Here is a 13,395-nt window from a genome sequence, read left to right as displayed (position 1 = left end):
AACTACTAAGAAATGATGTAAAATATTAAAAGGCATATATTTTTAAGTAACCTAGGTAATCAGAATTACTGTAATTCCTGTGTAATAAAACTTGGAGTTGAAATAAGGGGAAAAATAAAAAACAAAAGTGGACTAAAAATCCTACCCTGTTGTAGAGAATGTTTAATTCTTAACCATAAGAGAAAAACACATTAAGATATGCCTGTCAAAAGTTCAACCCTATTACTGATTAATAGTTGCTACTTTCACATAAATATTAAAAATGAAGCAGAATGTAGAACTATCAAACCCCTATGAGGGAAAAAGTAATAGAAAATAGCAAAAATCATGAAAATAGAATAAGAGAAAATAAGACAGCAGGCTTCAGACTGAATACATCAGGGGTCAGTCACCATATGATATGGTGAACTGAAATACAGTGAACTGAAATACAATAACAATGAAATACGGAAATAATCAAAGATATACCAAAAAAATATAAACCAAAAAGGGGCAGGAATAGCACTATAAATATGAGACTAAAAAAAAATGAGCAGAAAGAAAAGGGATATTTCATATTTAAAAGGGGACGACACACTAAGAAAAGCCTTCCGTAAAGCACTGCAACCAAAGCAAAGCCCTGAGAGCTGTCGGACAGTGACACACCCACAGCCCACCTGCAGAATGGACCACAGACTCCCTCAGAGAACAAGATTATAGACAAGGACCAGTTTAAAAACTGAAATACAACGGATTTGAGTATCAGCATCAGAGATCCTTTTAACAGCTATCAGCAGGGCTTTAGGCCACACAAAGAATACTGATTCTTTACAAATACTCTCTTAAGAGAGGCTGGAATCAAAAGGAGCAGTCAGCTTCACCTGCTAAAAACCAAAAATGAAGAGAATATGATAAAAACAAAAACTAGTGAATCTTTGAGAAAAATTTGGTGGAACTGATAAAGGGAAAGTAAGGGTCTTTGAAGAAAACCAAACAAACCTCTGAAAAGTCAGCCCAAAGAACAGACTCAGATGTACAACATTAGAGACATTAAAGGAACACAATCACAAGTGTAGAGAAAACAAAACTGTGAAATACGGCATAAAAATCTCTTAAAAAAATAGGTCACCAAAACGGACACAAGAAAAATTAGACCAAATAAACCAGTAATAATTGAAAAGATCTTATGTTCTTCCCACCAAAACTCTATCCAACCCAAAGGATTTCAAGAGTAAAGTAAGAATAAATTGTTATTTAAATTATTCCAAAATACAGGGAAAAGCTGCATTCCAAATAACTGTTACAAATCTAATGGCGCGGGGAACTTGTGGCCTCCTGGATCCTTGAGTGTGATCTTTTGAGTGAATCTAAATTTTACAGAACAAATCCTTTTATGAAAGAAAAGCAGGTGGCACCTGTAGCTCAGTGTGTAGGGCGCAGCCATATACACCAAGGCTGGCAGGTTGGAACCCAGCTGAGGCCTGCTAAAACATTGATACCTGCAAAAAAAAAAAAAAAAAAAAATAGCCGGGCATTGTGGCAGGTGCCTATAAGTCCCAGCTATTTGGGAGGCTGAGGCAAGAGAATTGCTTAAGCCCAAGAGTTTGAAGTTGCTGTGAGCTGTGACGCCACGTACTCTACCCAAGGTGACAGCTTAAGACTGTCTCAGAAAAAAAAAAAAAAAAAGAAGAAGCAGCTTTTCTTGCCTCCTTGGGTGCTTAAAAAGAATAATCTTGAAATGAGAGAGCTGCAGGTTCCTCACCAAATAGCTAAATATTAGGAAGCCTAATAACATAATTCATGCAATCATAATCACCTTATACAAATTTTATAAAATTCAACATCTGCAAAATGATACTTTCATCAATATCATCTTAAAGAACTAGGATTAAAATAGTTTTAATTCAACAGAGTATAAAAGGGTACAAAAAAGATAAAGAATTTTAAAGAAGCAAAATAAAAAGGGAGAAATTGTCTTCTATATGTCATAATACATTTGACATTCAAAGATTTAATAAACTGCTATAAAAAATAACCACACTGCCTGAGACCTGTTATGCATTCAACAGGTGAGTGCTGTATTATTATGGCTACTCTTCTTCCATCCTCCCAGTGACTAATTTCAATGATAGCACAATCCCACACTGAGGCCACATGTCATGTAACCAGTTCCTGATGTGTGACCTTAGGGGAACAGGGCAGTGAACATCTCAGGGTGCACAGCCTTCCAAACACGTGTACAGGTTCTCTCCGGACCTGTCTATACCTCACTTTCCTTTGACTAGACGTGCACTCCTTCACCACCATTCCCACCTCAGCTGCTGGTGCCCAGTGAAAAAAAGCAGTCAGCCCAAAGCAGCACTTTCTACGACAACTTACCCAGCCACAGTTGATTTCCTTAGTTTCTCTATACCTAAATTTTCTACCGAGTCTCTGGACAGGAAAACTACCCTGATTCTGCCGCTATGTTCCCCTCCAGGAGAGCAAGTGGCTGCCAGAAGCCCATGGCAGCATGATAGGACAGCAAACTGAGACAGGGGACACTCTACGCCTGAGTCACCCAGAGAGAAAGGGAAAACAACTGAGTGTTTGGGCTGGAAACAGAGAAGTTCAATGACCACCCACATTTATAAAATCTCCACTGTATTAGAGCCAAACCCTGCAAACATGGGTCCATCTGCCCATGGACCCCAGAATTCCTAACTCTTGGACGCACAGACTTGCCTTGGTCATTCCAAAAAAATACAACCCAAAAGTGAATTCTGGACATTACTCCCACATTACCACTCCTATCTCTTTGTCATTAGATCAATGATGTGCCAAACTTCTTGAATATATACTACTAGAACCATGAGTAGCTGTTTTTTTGCTAGTTTAAGGATTAAAGTTTATTTGGAAAATTCTGTAATGTTAGCTACAGAAATACAGAATTTCTACTGTGTTCAGAAAGATGTTTAACAATTAACAAGAATTGAGATGATTCTTTTATAAAAAGAGCAAGCAATTGTTCAAAATGTCTCCATTGAAAATATAATCTCCACTTAATAGCCACTGGGTAAAAACACATCTAACACCGTTTGTTTTCACCTGATTCAATCCCAGACTTCTGTAACTGTCTAGACTGAAGTTTCAATAATGGTGAATTGGTGAATATTATGGACATCTCTATCCAAACACTTAAGACAAATCATCTCGGGTGGTTTCAAATTAAAAGCTTGTAAAATATGTAACCTCTTCTAGTTTTTGCAATTAATAGGGTACATCTGCAATTAGCCTGACTTACTGAATGTAGTGCTGTTGTCATTAAAAGATGTCTGTGAAAGTGCTGCTGTTATTATGGAGGCTCAGGAGACCAATCCCTCCTAGAGGGCAAACAGTGGACTGGTAGAAAACAACAGCCATAAATCACACTGTCAGGCAGCAGGGAGAGCTGAGTGAAGCACAGGCACATGAAGGCCATTCACGAGAAACACAGCACGCAGCTTCCCAGGCAGGATTTACTGCACCTGTAATTAATTAAAATTTCCTTCAAGCTAAATCTTTAATAAACAAGGATTTGTGCTGACAATGAAGAAAAACGGGCTCTGGCAACATAATTTTACAATATACCTCACGGAACAAGCCCAGCATCTATCATTTCTTGTATTGGGTATATTCACTGACTAGAAAGTTAATGGGAATTATATCATTTTGCATTATAATTCATGTACCTGGAATAGGTCTGAAATACTTAGGATGCTTGAGGGACAATGTAGTCTCTTTTATTTTTATTGGATGTGTTTATTACTTCCCTCTAGCTTTTTAAAAAGCCATGTCTTTTTGCTATAGTGTTTCAGAAAACAGGACTTTTCAAGAACACGATGGCAGTTTCATCAGGTGGCCACGTTTTTGTGTCATTTTTGCTTTTTGTTGATTAAACACACTCTGCACTTCCCAAAATGAATGTTAACATTCTATTTCACTGTCTTTATTTGTAGCAAAATGTACCTGGACATGAGAAAAAAAGGCCCAGACACTGAATGATCATGAACTCTGATGACACAGGTGTGTATCTCTACCTAGAACACATCCTGAATCAATCAGCAACACCTCCCTTCGTTCCCAACAGTAAGAATTGCCTAAGTAAATATTAAAATACCAGGGACCACATTAAACTCTTCATGCATACGTATTAGCCCAGTAAATCTTCACAAAACTACCAAAAAAATACTCATTTTATAGTACTCTCATCAAACCAGGTCAGAGAAGCTAAGTTATCAAATGGCAGATCAAAGATTCAAACCCTGGTCTGGTAAGCACAAAACCTATGCGCTTAAACTATATGCTATTGTTGCTTTTCCCACTCTTAGGCCTCTAAATAGCATGAACTGATCAAAATGAGACAAAACTCTTTAAATTATCTAAAATATTACAGAATTACTAGATCCTACATAGCAGACAAAGTGACAACTCTTTCAGGATATAAGCAATTTTTCATTATACATCTTCAAAGAAATCGAAAAAATGATCCTTAATTTAAAACATAGTGCTAAAGATGTGAGTTACGGGGTAAGTATCACAAGAATGCCTTTCTTTCTTTATCTCTTCATATGTTTGATTTTCTTTCCTCAAGAAAAGAGTTGTCAGGCAGCACCTGTAGCTCAGTGAGTAGGGCGCTAGCCCCAAATACCGAGGGTGGCAGGTTCAAACCCAGTCCCAGCCGAAGTGCAACAAAAAATAGCTGGGCATTGTGGCGGGCGCCTGTAGTCCAGTTACTTGGGAGGCTGAGGCAAGAGAATCGCCTAAAGCCCAAGAGCTGGAGGTTCCTGTGAGCTGTGATGCCACGGCCCACTACCGAGGGCGACAGAGTGAGACTCTGTCTCTAAAAAAAAAAATTAGTTGTCAAAGTTAGTTTAAAACATAATATCCATTTTTTTGCAACCCTAACAACATTAAACACCTAGAATATGGTATTTATAGCTGTTCAATAAATAAATACTAATCAACTCACATAAAAATTTTCTGAGTTAGAAAAAGATGATAATAAAATATAACAGAAAAAGGAAAACTTTGAGTCCTATTAAATGAGATTTCAACTAACAATTAAAGCAATTAAAGGACATTCAAGGAGGCGCCTGTGGCTCAGTGAGTAGGGCGCCGGCCCCATATGCCAAGGGTGGCGGGTTCAAACCCAGCCCCGGCCAAACTGCAACAAAAAAATAGCCAGGCATTGTGGCGGGCGCCTGTAGTCCCAGCTACTCGGGAGGCTGAGGCAACAGAATCATGTAAGCCCAAGAGCTGGAGGTTGCTGTGAGCTGTGTGACGCCACGGCACTCTACCGAGGGCAGTAAAGTGAGACTCTGTCTCTATAAAAGGAAAAAAAAAAGGACATTCAGAAGCCTGAAAATTTCTTTATAAGATTTGATCACTTGGTTGAAACTATCAGATATATATATATATTTTTATATATAGTTAAATATATAAATGTACATATACATATATATACATATATATATTTTTTTTTTGGCAACAGAATCTCACTTTGTCACCCTTGGTAGAGTGCTATGACATCATGAATCACAGCAACCTCAAACTCATGGGCTAAAGTAATCCTCTTACCTTACCCTCCCAAGTAGCTGGGACTACAGGCGCCTACCACAATGCCCAGCTAATTTTTTGAGATGGGGTTTTGCTCTTGCTTAGGCTGGTCTCAAACTCCACCCGCCTCAGCCTCCTAGAGTGCTAGGATTATAGGCATGAGCCACTGTGCCCAGCCTCAGATATATAGAATTTTTTGTACAAGGCAATTTGGGGAAGAATGATAGAGGCACTCAATGCAGAAGTCATTTGATCATTTGATATCTGCTTTCTAATCAAAACATTTTCAAAATTTTATGCCATACCAGCTACAACAAAACATTTGGAAAATAATCTATTTGAATAATAAGCAAAACAATTCTGGCATTATTACTTTTAAAAACATTTCTAAAGGACGGCGCCTGTGGCTCAGTCGGTAAGGCACCGGCCCCATATACCGAGGGTGGCGGGTTGAAACCCGGCCCCGGCTGAACGGCAATCAAAAAAATAGCTGGGCGTTGTGGTGGGCGCCTGTTCTGTCGGGAGGCTGAGGCAAGAGAATCGCTTAAGCCCAGGAGTTGGAGGTTGCTGTGAGCCGTGTGATGCCACGGCACTCTACCGAGGGCCATAAAGTGAGACTCTGTCTCTACAAAAAAAAAAAAAAAAAAAAAAATTTCTAAAGAGAAATTCTCTTCTCTTCCCTATTTTATCTAGTACTGAATATTCCTATGTCAGAGTGTCACTGTAATGTAGACAAGACAGCTAGTGGGCACAGACATCTTTGCTGATAAGGAAGGAAAGGAAGTCAGGCATTAGATACTGAGTTAGAAGACAAACTAGCATTACCGACAGAATATTGGAAATCTGTGTAAGAAATACAGACTCTATTACAATCTAATACACATTTATGAGCCAGTAAGTATACATGGGTGGTGACAAAAATCGGTATACACAGAAAGGAAAGGAAGCAGCAGAAGAATCACATACAACTTGGGTGCCTGAATCCAGAGGCCAAAGTTATGATCTTTAAAATGTCACTAACAAAGCCCATACAAAAGAACTATTAATACATTCTCAATGTGTCAATATATCCTAAATGTGTTATTATTTATCAGATAACAAATTGATATTAATATTAACAAAAATAAACTGTTTTAAGTCAAGAATGTGGTTTGACAGATATAAAAGTGTATCTTTTCTATCTTTAGCATAACTGCTTGCATCTTGAGAGATGACATACTTTATGATGGAAAAGAAATAGTAGAAAGTTAAGCATCTGACTAAAAACAGAGGGAAACTTTAATACTGCTTTTCCTCAAAAATTAAATAAGAGACTTCAAGTTAAAGTCATTCGTAAACTGTAAAGCACTGAGAAAGTTAGAATCAACCGTGTGATGCACGTGTTCTGTGCATGCAGAGCAACCTCAGAAGACAGAGCCACTCACTGTAACCCAGAGAAACATCTCTTCTTTCAGGTTTTGCCCCCTAAAGCAGTTAAGGAAGCAAGTTTTGCCAATAAGTTCACTATCAATTCTATTTCCATTAATGAATTAATGTATCTGGTTTACATGAAGGTAGTTCTTCAGGTTGTAAAAACAAAGGGACCGCAGGTAACCCACGATCCAGGTAAAGGTGTGACACACATACCCTTCACTACCCCAAAAGAAAATAAAAGGATAAAGAACATGAAAAATTCCCCTTCAAGACAAAGGTCAACTAATAAATCTTGTTACAGGATATTGCAACACAAAGCATTAAGAGATATCAACAGATAATGAAAATGAAAAGAGGAATCACGAATGTTTAATACGGGTGAAGACAGGATAGTTACAATTCAGAGTCTGACTAGAAAAACAATCTATACTGTTATTTTCACACTGCTAAAAATCCTTTTTAAAAACCACAGCATTTACTCTACTTCATTAATTATCATTCAATTCAGTCGGTCTTCATTTATCATTTACAATTCTGGGCAAAGTCAGTTGGTTTTAGCAATAACAACTACAATAATATGAGCACGGCTCCATCTCACCTTACTTGAGCTACCAAATCACAGATATCCCTGATTCATTTTCATCAGAAGCTCTACTTACCCACAATCACGGACACAGTAAGAATTTGAAGGAAAAGGGTATGGGAAAGATCATGGAGACTCTGGAGTTCTGTGGCTCCTGTGTGCCTGTCTCAGCCAGGTGGACATTCCACAGCCCTTGTAGCTGGCAGTGCTTTCCTGGTGCAGGAGAGCTAACCCAAGAGCTCAGAAGACTCAGGAAAAAAGACAGAATCAACTCCTAACAAACTGCTACTTCAATAATGTAGCCTGCAAACCTACACTGAAACCAGGCGATTGCTGTTTGTTCAACAAATGCTTATGGCATACTGGGGATACAAAAATAGATACAGTCCATACTCTACTAAACTCACTGTCTAATGGTAAGACAGATAAGAAAAAAAAGCAGAATATAACTTATCTATGCTACCCACAGGAGCACGGATTAAGCCCCGTTTTGATAATGTGACCATTAATAAACCTACAAGCAAGTGAAGAAATAAAACTTTCAGTACATGATAATCAAGGATTCAGGGAACAAAATTCAACTAAAAAGCAACAATACTTATAAAATTCTCAAAATGGCAGAGTGTTTCTGTCAGTCATCAAAAACATTTTAAATGAATGTTAACAAATGCACTTACCAATTAAGAGCTATTATATCACTTTTTGTAGCCATCTTCCTAAAACTACTGCTGCCAATGCCCCAGTCCCTAGGTTATTGCTCCAAAAGCCACCTGATTTATGATCCCACTCACCCTTCAGGCTTGGGGTACTGTCTGTGCCCAGTTGTATTTCACTGGCAACAAACATGTCACAACACCACCTCAGATTATTAGTGTATTAAAAGTATATATATTCATCATTATTTTGAAAGTACAGAGTGCTCCAGAGTCAATAATAATAAAATAAATGCATGAAAGAAACAGGAACATACATTTGAGAAAATACACAGATCAAAGGAAAACCAAATATGTAAAATGGAGGGCTTTAAAACAAAACAAAAAGGTACTGAAATACTGTAATGTTACCTTTTTGTGAGTATAGGAACCGGTTTCATGTAGAATTGCCACTCTGAACGGGGGCCACCACGTGTGAAATTCTTTCACCCACTGGTGCATCACTGTTGTCGGACAGACAATTATAGTTGGACCCAACCCCTCGAACCTGTAGCCAAATGTCCAAGAAGAAAACACAACCATGAAAGCGCACACAGTGATCAACAGCCAAAAACATTCCACTCGAACCACAAAGTATAATGGTTTGAACAAGAAAATGCCAACTATAGAAATGTAGTGATATTTCTTTAAAAAATAATCTATCGAGGTTAAAACCCAGTAAGTGAAATTTCCAGGATCCTATTCATCAATTAGTGGATGCAAGTATCAAGGGAAAACACTAAAAGATAACACCTATAAAAGAAAATCAAATATTATTTAACAAAAATCCCACAAGGTTCATACTCCTCTCACCTTACAACCTTCACCTTGTCCACTTAACATCTTACTCTTCTCAGCCACCTTCTACTTATTCTTCAGATCTTAGCTTCCTTGTCCCTCCCTTTCTCTCCAGACAAGTTAAGAACCCTTTCTTTGTGCACCCCCTACCAACCCTGGCGTAATATGTATCGCCCTTCTTAGAATTCTGTGAGATCTCTGAGAACAGGGATAAGCTCTTCTTCAAATGATCTCAATGCCTAGCTGACAGCAAGTTATTAATATTGGCTTTATTAAATGAAAACTTTTTTAAAGGTAGAAAATACGTCAAAATGCTAAAAGAGACTATTTCTGAGTTGGGGGATCTTAAATTTTTATTTTTCTGTTATAGCTGAATAAAAGATTCTTATACTTAAAAACAATTTTTATAAATAAGTAAAAATAAATAACATTTCATACAGTACTTGAAATGTTAAAAATCATTTTCTAAATAACTAAAAGATAATTTGTATGTGTAGTTCTCAGAGAAAAACAAGATTATGGCCAAGGCCTACCTTAAACCCTTACATGCTAATGGGATGAAATGCTTCTGTCCACTTTGAAACCCTCCCTGCCTCTAGCTATAGTCCGTCACTGTCTCTGCCCTCAATGGGTTGGAAAGGATTAGACTATAAGAAGCCAGAGGCTACAACAGCCTCTGACACTTCCTACAGAATTTCCAAGCTGTGCTTCTCACCAAGAGCATGACCTGTAACAGGTGCCCCTCAAGTCCCCCAGGGAGAGTAGGACTCTGCTCTGGCCCTTTCCAAGACAGTATTCCTTTCTAAAAGGATTAAATGCACCAGCTTCTTTCTGTCCTCCAAGGGGAATAAAAAAAGAGTCATTATCAATAGGCACTTAGCAGGGATTAAAAAACAACCAATCAAAAGCTGTCTAAAATATTGAAAACAAACTCATATAAACATAAATACATATATAAGTTTTTTCAGGTTAGACAGCATTTTCTTCTCAAAAATGCTTCACTGATGAATCATACTTTGTCACCTAAAGATAAAGTTCTACTGGCTGACGTCTATCTGGCATTACCATGCCCTTTAATTTCTGCCATTCTCCCTCTATTAGAAGAATATGGAGGTTTTCATGCTGAGTTGAAATCTAGGGGCAATCAAACCCAATCAAATCCATTAACAGTCACATTCACTTAATCACCCTTTTCCTACCCTCAATAACAGTGAGATGAGCTTAACAAATGGCTAAATGTACTAGAGTGATTAGCATCAATTACCAAACAGACTACAATGCCTTTCATCTTTGATTATTATCGATTACCTAATGAATTTAGGATAAGCCAATAGCTCCATGGTCAAATATTTCAACCTACAGGACTGGAAACCTGCCAGTTATATCTAGAACTTACCAGGAATTTTTATAAAGTAACATTTTGACCCTTGAAAGTTTAGTAACTTTTTCAGGATATTAATTATTAGAAATTAACTAACCACAAGACTTTAAAGTTTTAACTGAAATTTAAAAGGTTAATTTATTTTCTCTCCATCACAAAATTCAGGGGCCTATCATTGTAAAATGCATAGCAAAGTAAAAAAAGGTTGGGTATTCATTACAAACCGGGAACACAACAATCAGTACAGATTTTTATTAACCACATGTAATTTCTTGCTCTCTCTTTTAAAAACAAATACAACACATGTTTTAGAAAACAACAAACCAAACTTCTTTTACTATTAAGTTTTTTTGTAGAGACAGATTAAACTACTTCAGTTTCTCAAATTAGGGCCCAATGATCTACAGTTTGTAAGCATTCAGAGGAAGTGCACACAGCCAATGAAGCAAAAGCAGCTCAAGTGCTAACTCAAGTGCTGATTACTTTTCTCATAAACATAGACTCCCAAGTTCATCTAGTTTCATATTATAAAATTGTTAAAAAAAATCTCATCCCAGCACTCTGAGAGGCTGAAACGGGTGGACTGTCTGAGCTCACAGGTTCGAGACCAGCCTGAGCCAGAGCCAGAGCCAGAGCCAGACCCTGTCTCTAAAAAATAACCAGGTGTTGTGGCGGCCACCTGTAGTCCCAGTTACTTGGGAGGCTGAAGCAAGAGAATCATTTGAGCCCAAGACAACTTCTCAAAAAAAAAAAGAAAAATGTTATCCAATTTGCTTCAGAACACTGTTTGGCTGATAAATTACATTCTTGAAAGCCACTTCCACCACTACTATTTTAATAAAGAGGATCTGGGCTATTGTCCAATATGCCACACTATTTCATTATAGAAAAAAAGGACATGAGCATTGATAGCTAATTGGTTACATCTGCTGCTCATTATTAGCCCTGACTTAACTCCAAGTAGGACCGCCACCACTCAAGAGAGCATGTTTTAATTTTTTGGATCAAAACTACACTGCAAGAATCATTTTAAGTTTGCTAGGCCCAGAGTATCAGACTCCATATAAATTTTATGATTATAGGAAGAGAAGGGAAGAAAAGAGACAGGAAAAAAGAAAAGACCAGAAATCATTTAAGGAAAGAAAGATGGTCCTAGACAACATTTGGGGCAGATTAGGGCAACCTAGCCATCAAAAAATCCGCCAGAGTCACCAAGCCAACCAAAGAGCTTATTTAGAATACAGAAAGAAGCTTAGAGACCAAGCCAACCAAAGAACTTATTTAGAATACAGAAAGAAAGAAAAAAAAAGAACAGGGAAAGCATGTTTTAAAATATTAACGGGCTTGGTGCCTGTAGCTCAAGCGGCTAGGGCACCAGACACATACACCGAAGCTGGCGGGTTAGAATCCAGCCCACGCCTGCCAAACAACGAGAACTAGAACCAAAAAATAGCCGGGCATTGTGGTGGGCGCCTGTATCCCAGCTACTTGGGAGGCTGAGGAAAGAGAATCGCGTAAGCCCAAGAGTTTGAAGTTGCTGTGAGCTAAAGAGTTTGAAGTTGTTGTGAGCTGTGATGCCACAGCCCTCTCTCTACCCAGGGCGAAAGCTTGAGTCTCTATCTCAAAATAATTAATTAATTAATTAATTAATTTAATTTAATGCTAAACTAACATTCATAGATAAGAAAACATTAAATGCCCATTTTCAACTCTGACTTTTACCCTGGGCTGGAATTTTTTCAGATGCTTCCAGGCCAAATGTAATAGAACTCTCATATTTGAAGAAAATTCTCTGCTTCAATGCAACTTTCTTATAACACCAAGAACAACAAAACATTCAGCACTTAAAAATCTCCAAATTCCTCCCCCTTCCTACATCCACATAAATGCAACTGAGATTATAAAATATTCTAAAACTTCCAACATAGAGAAGTGTTGCTCTGTTAAATTTATGAAAGAGAAAGAAAGAAAAACAAAGCAATAAACTCTGAAGACTAAAAAAAAGTTCTTGACTCAATAGTTTACCATTTGTATGTGGCTCTCTACTCAACATTTCTTGGCCAACCAATTGGAACATAGGATAGAAACTTTCTGCAGTTGCTGACTTTGGGCCAATTGACCCTATTTTATTTTATTAGTCATTATTTATTTTTATTTACATCAACACCATTTTAAAGGTATCTCCAAATCATATGGTGTGTCTGAGATTTTCAGGACAGTTTAACCCAGCGGTCCTCAAACTTTTTAAACAGGGGGCCAGTTCACTGTCCCTCAGACTGTTGGAGGGCCAGACTATAGTTTAAAAAAAAAAAAACTATGAACAAATTCTTATGCACACTGCACATATCTTATTTTGAAATAAAAAAACAAAAACAGGAACAAATACAATCACACCGCCTCATGTGGCCCGCAGGCCGCAGTTTGAGGACCCCTGAAAATATATTGCTCTTATTCATCAGATAAACCAAGAACAAGGAATTCTTGGATTATCTGGGTTCAAAATTAAAAACATCCCACATAATTTAGTTAGCAATATTTTTATCAATTTGCAGCTTAAATATGGATATGCTCATGGTTATTTCTTTCAAGATACACTATTTCTATCTTACCATACCAAACAGATTAATCCTTATTTTTTGAGACTATTAAAGCCTTAGTAAGTTTAAATTTCTAAAGAGAACAAAGATTAAAATCTAAACATAACAGTTTTCTATCATTTTAGACAGTCATTTAGGTTTTGGCCTTAGGATACATATAAAATTTGTAGATGGGAAGGGGGCAGAAAGCACCATAAGCAGACAAGTAACTTCATTCAGAAAAAAAAAAAAAAAAGATGAGAGCTGTCTATAAATGCTATCATGCACAATGATTATAAAGGAAATTAGGGAGAATGGCTTCTTCAAAGCTCCAACTTTCCCCAGGAATAGACTTCGTATTTACTGTAATGCTTACCTGGTCTCCAGCCAGAACAA

At 37.5% G+C, this 13,395-nt stretch overlaps 1 protein-coding gene across 3 annotated transcripts in view; it reads right to left on the bottom strand.

Annotated features, from left to right (window-relative positions):
* Positions 1-13,395, bottom strand: part of ERCC6 (ERCC excision repair 6, chromatin remodeling factor) — a 77,783-nt gene that overhangs the window by 25,161 nt on the left and 39,227 nt on the right. For all 3 annotated transcript variants that reach the window (XM_053584275.1, XM_053584274.1, XM_053584273.1), the window contains one exon: positions 8,617-8,752. In XM_053584275.1, coding sequence (XP_053440250.1) covers positions 8,617-8,752 — 136 coding nt within the window. The remainder of the gene's footprint in view (positions 1-8,616; positions 8,753-13,395) is intronic.

This window comes from Nycticebus coucang, chromosome 3 (genome assembly GCF_027406575.1).
Source record: "Nycticebus coucang isolate mNycCou1 chromosome 3, mNycCou1.pri, whole genome shotgun sequence".
Classification (NCBI taxonomy): Eukaryota; Metazoa; Chordata; class Mammalia; order Primates; family Lorisidae; genus Nycticebus; species Nycticebus coucang.
This window is presented reverse-complemented; position numbering and strand designations above follow the sequence as displayed.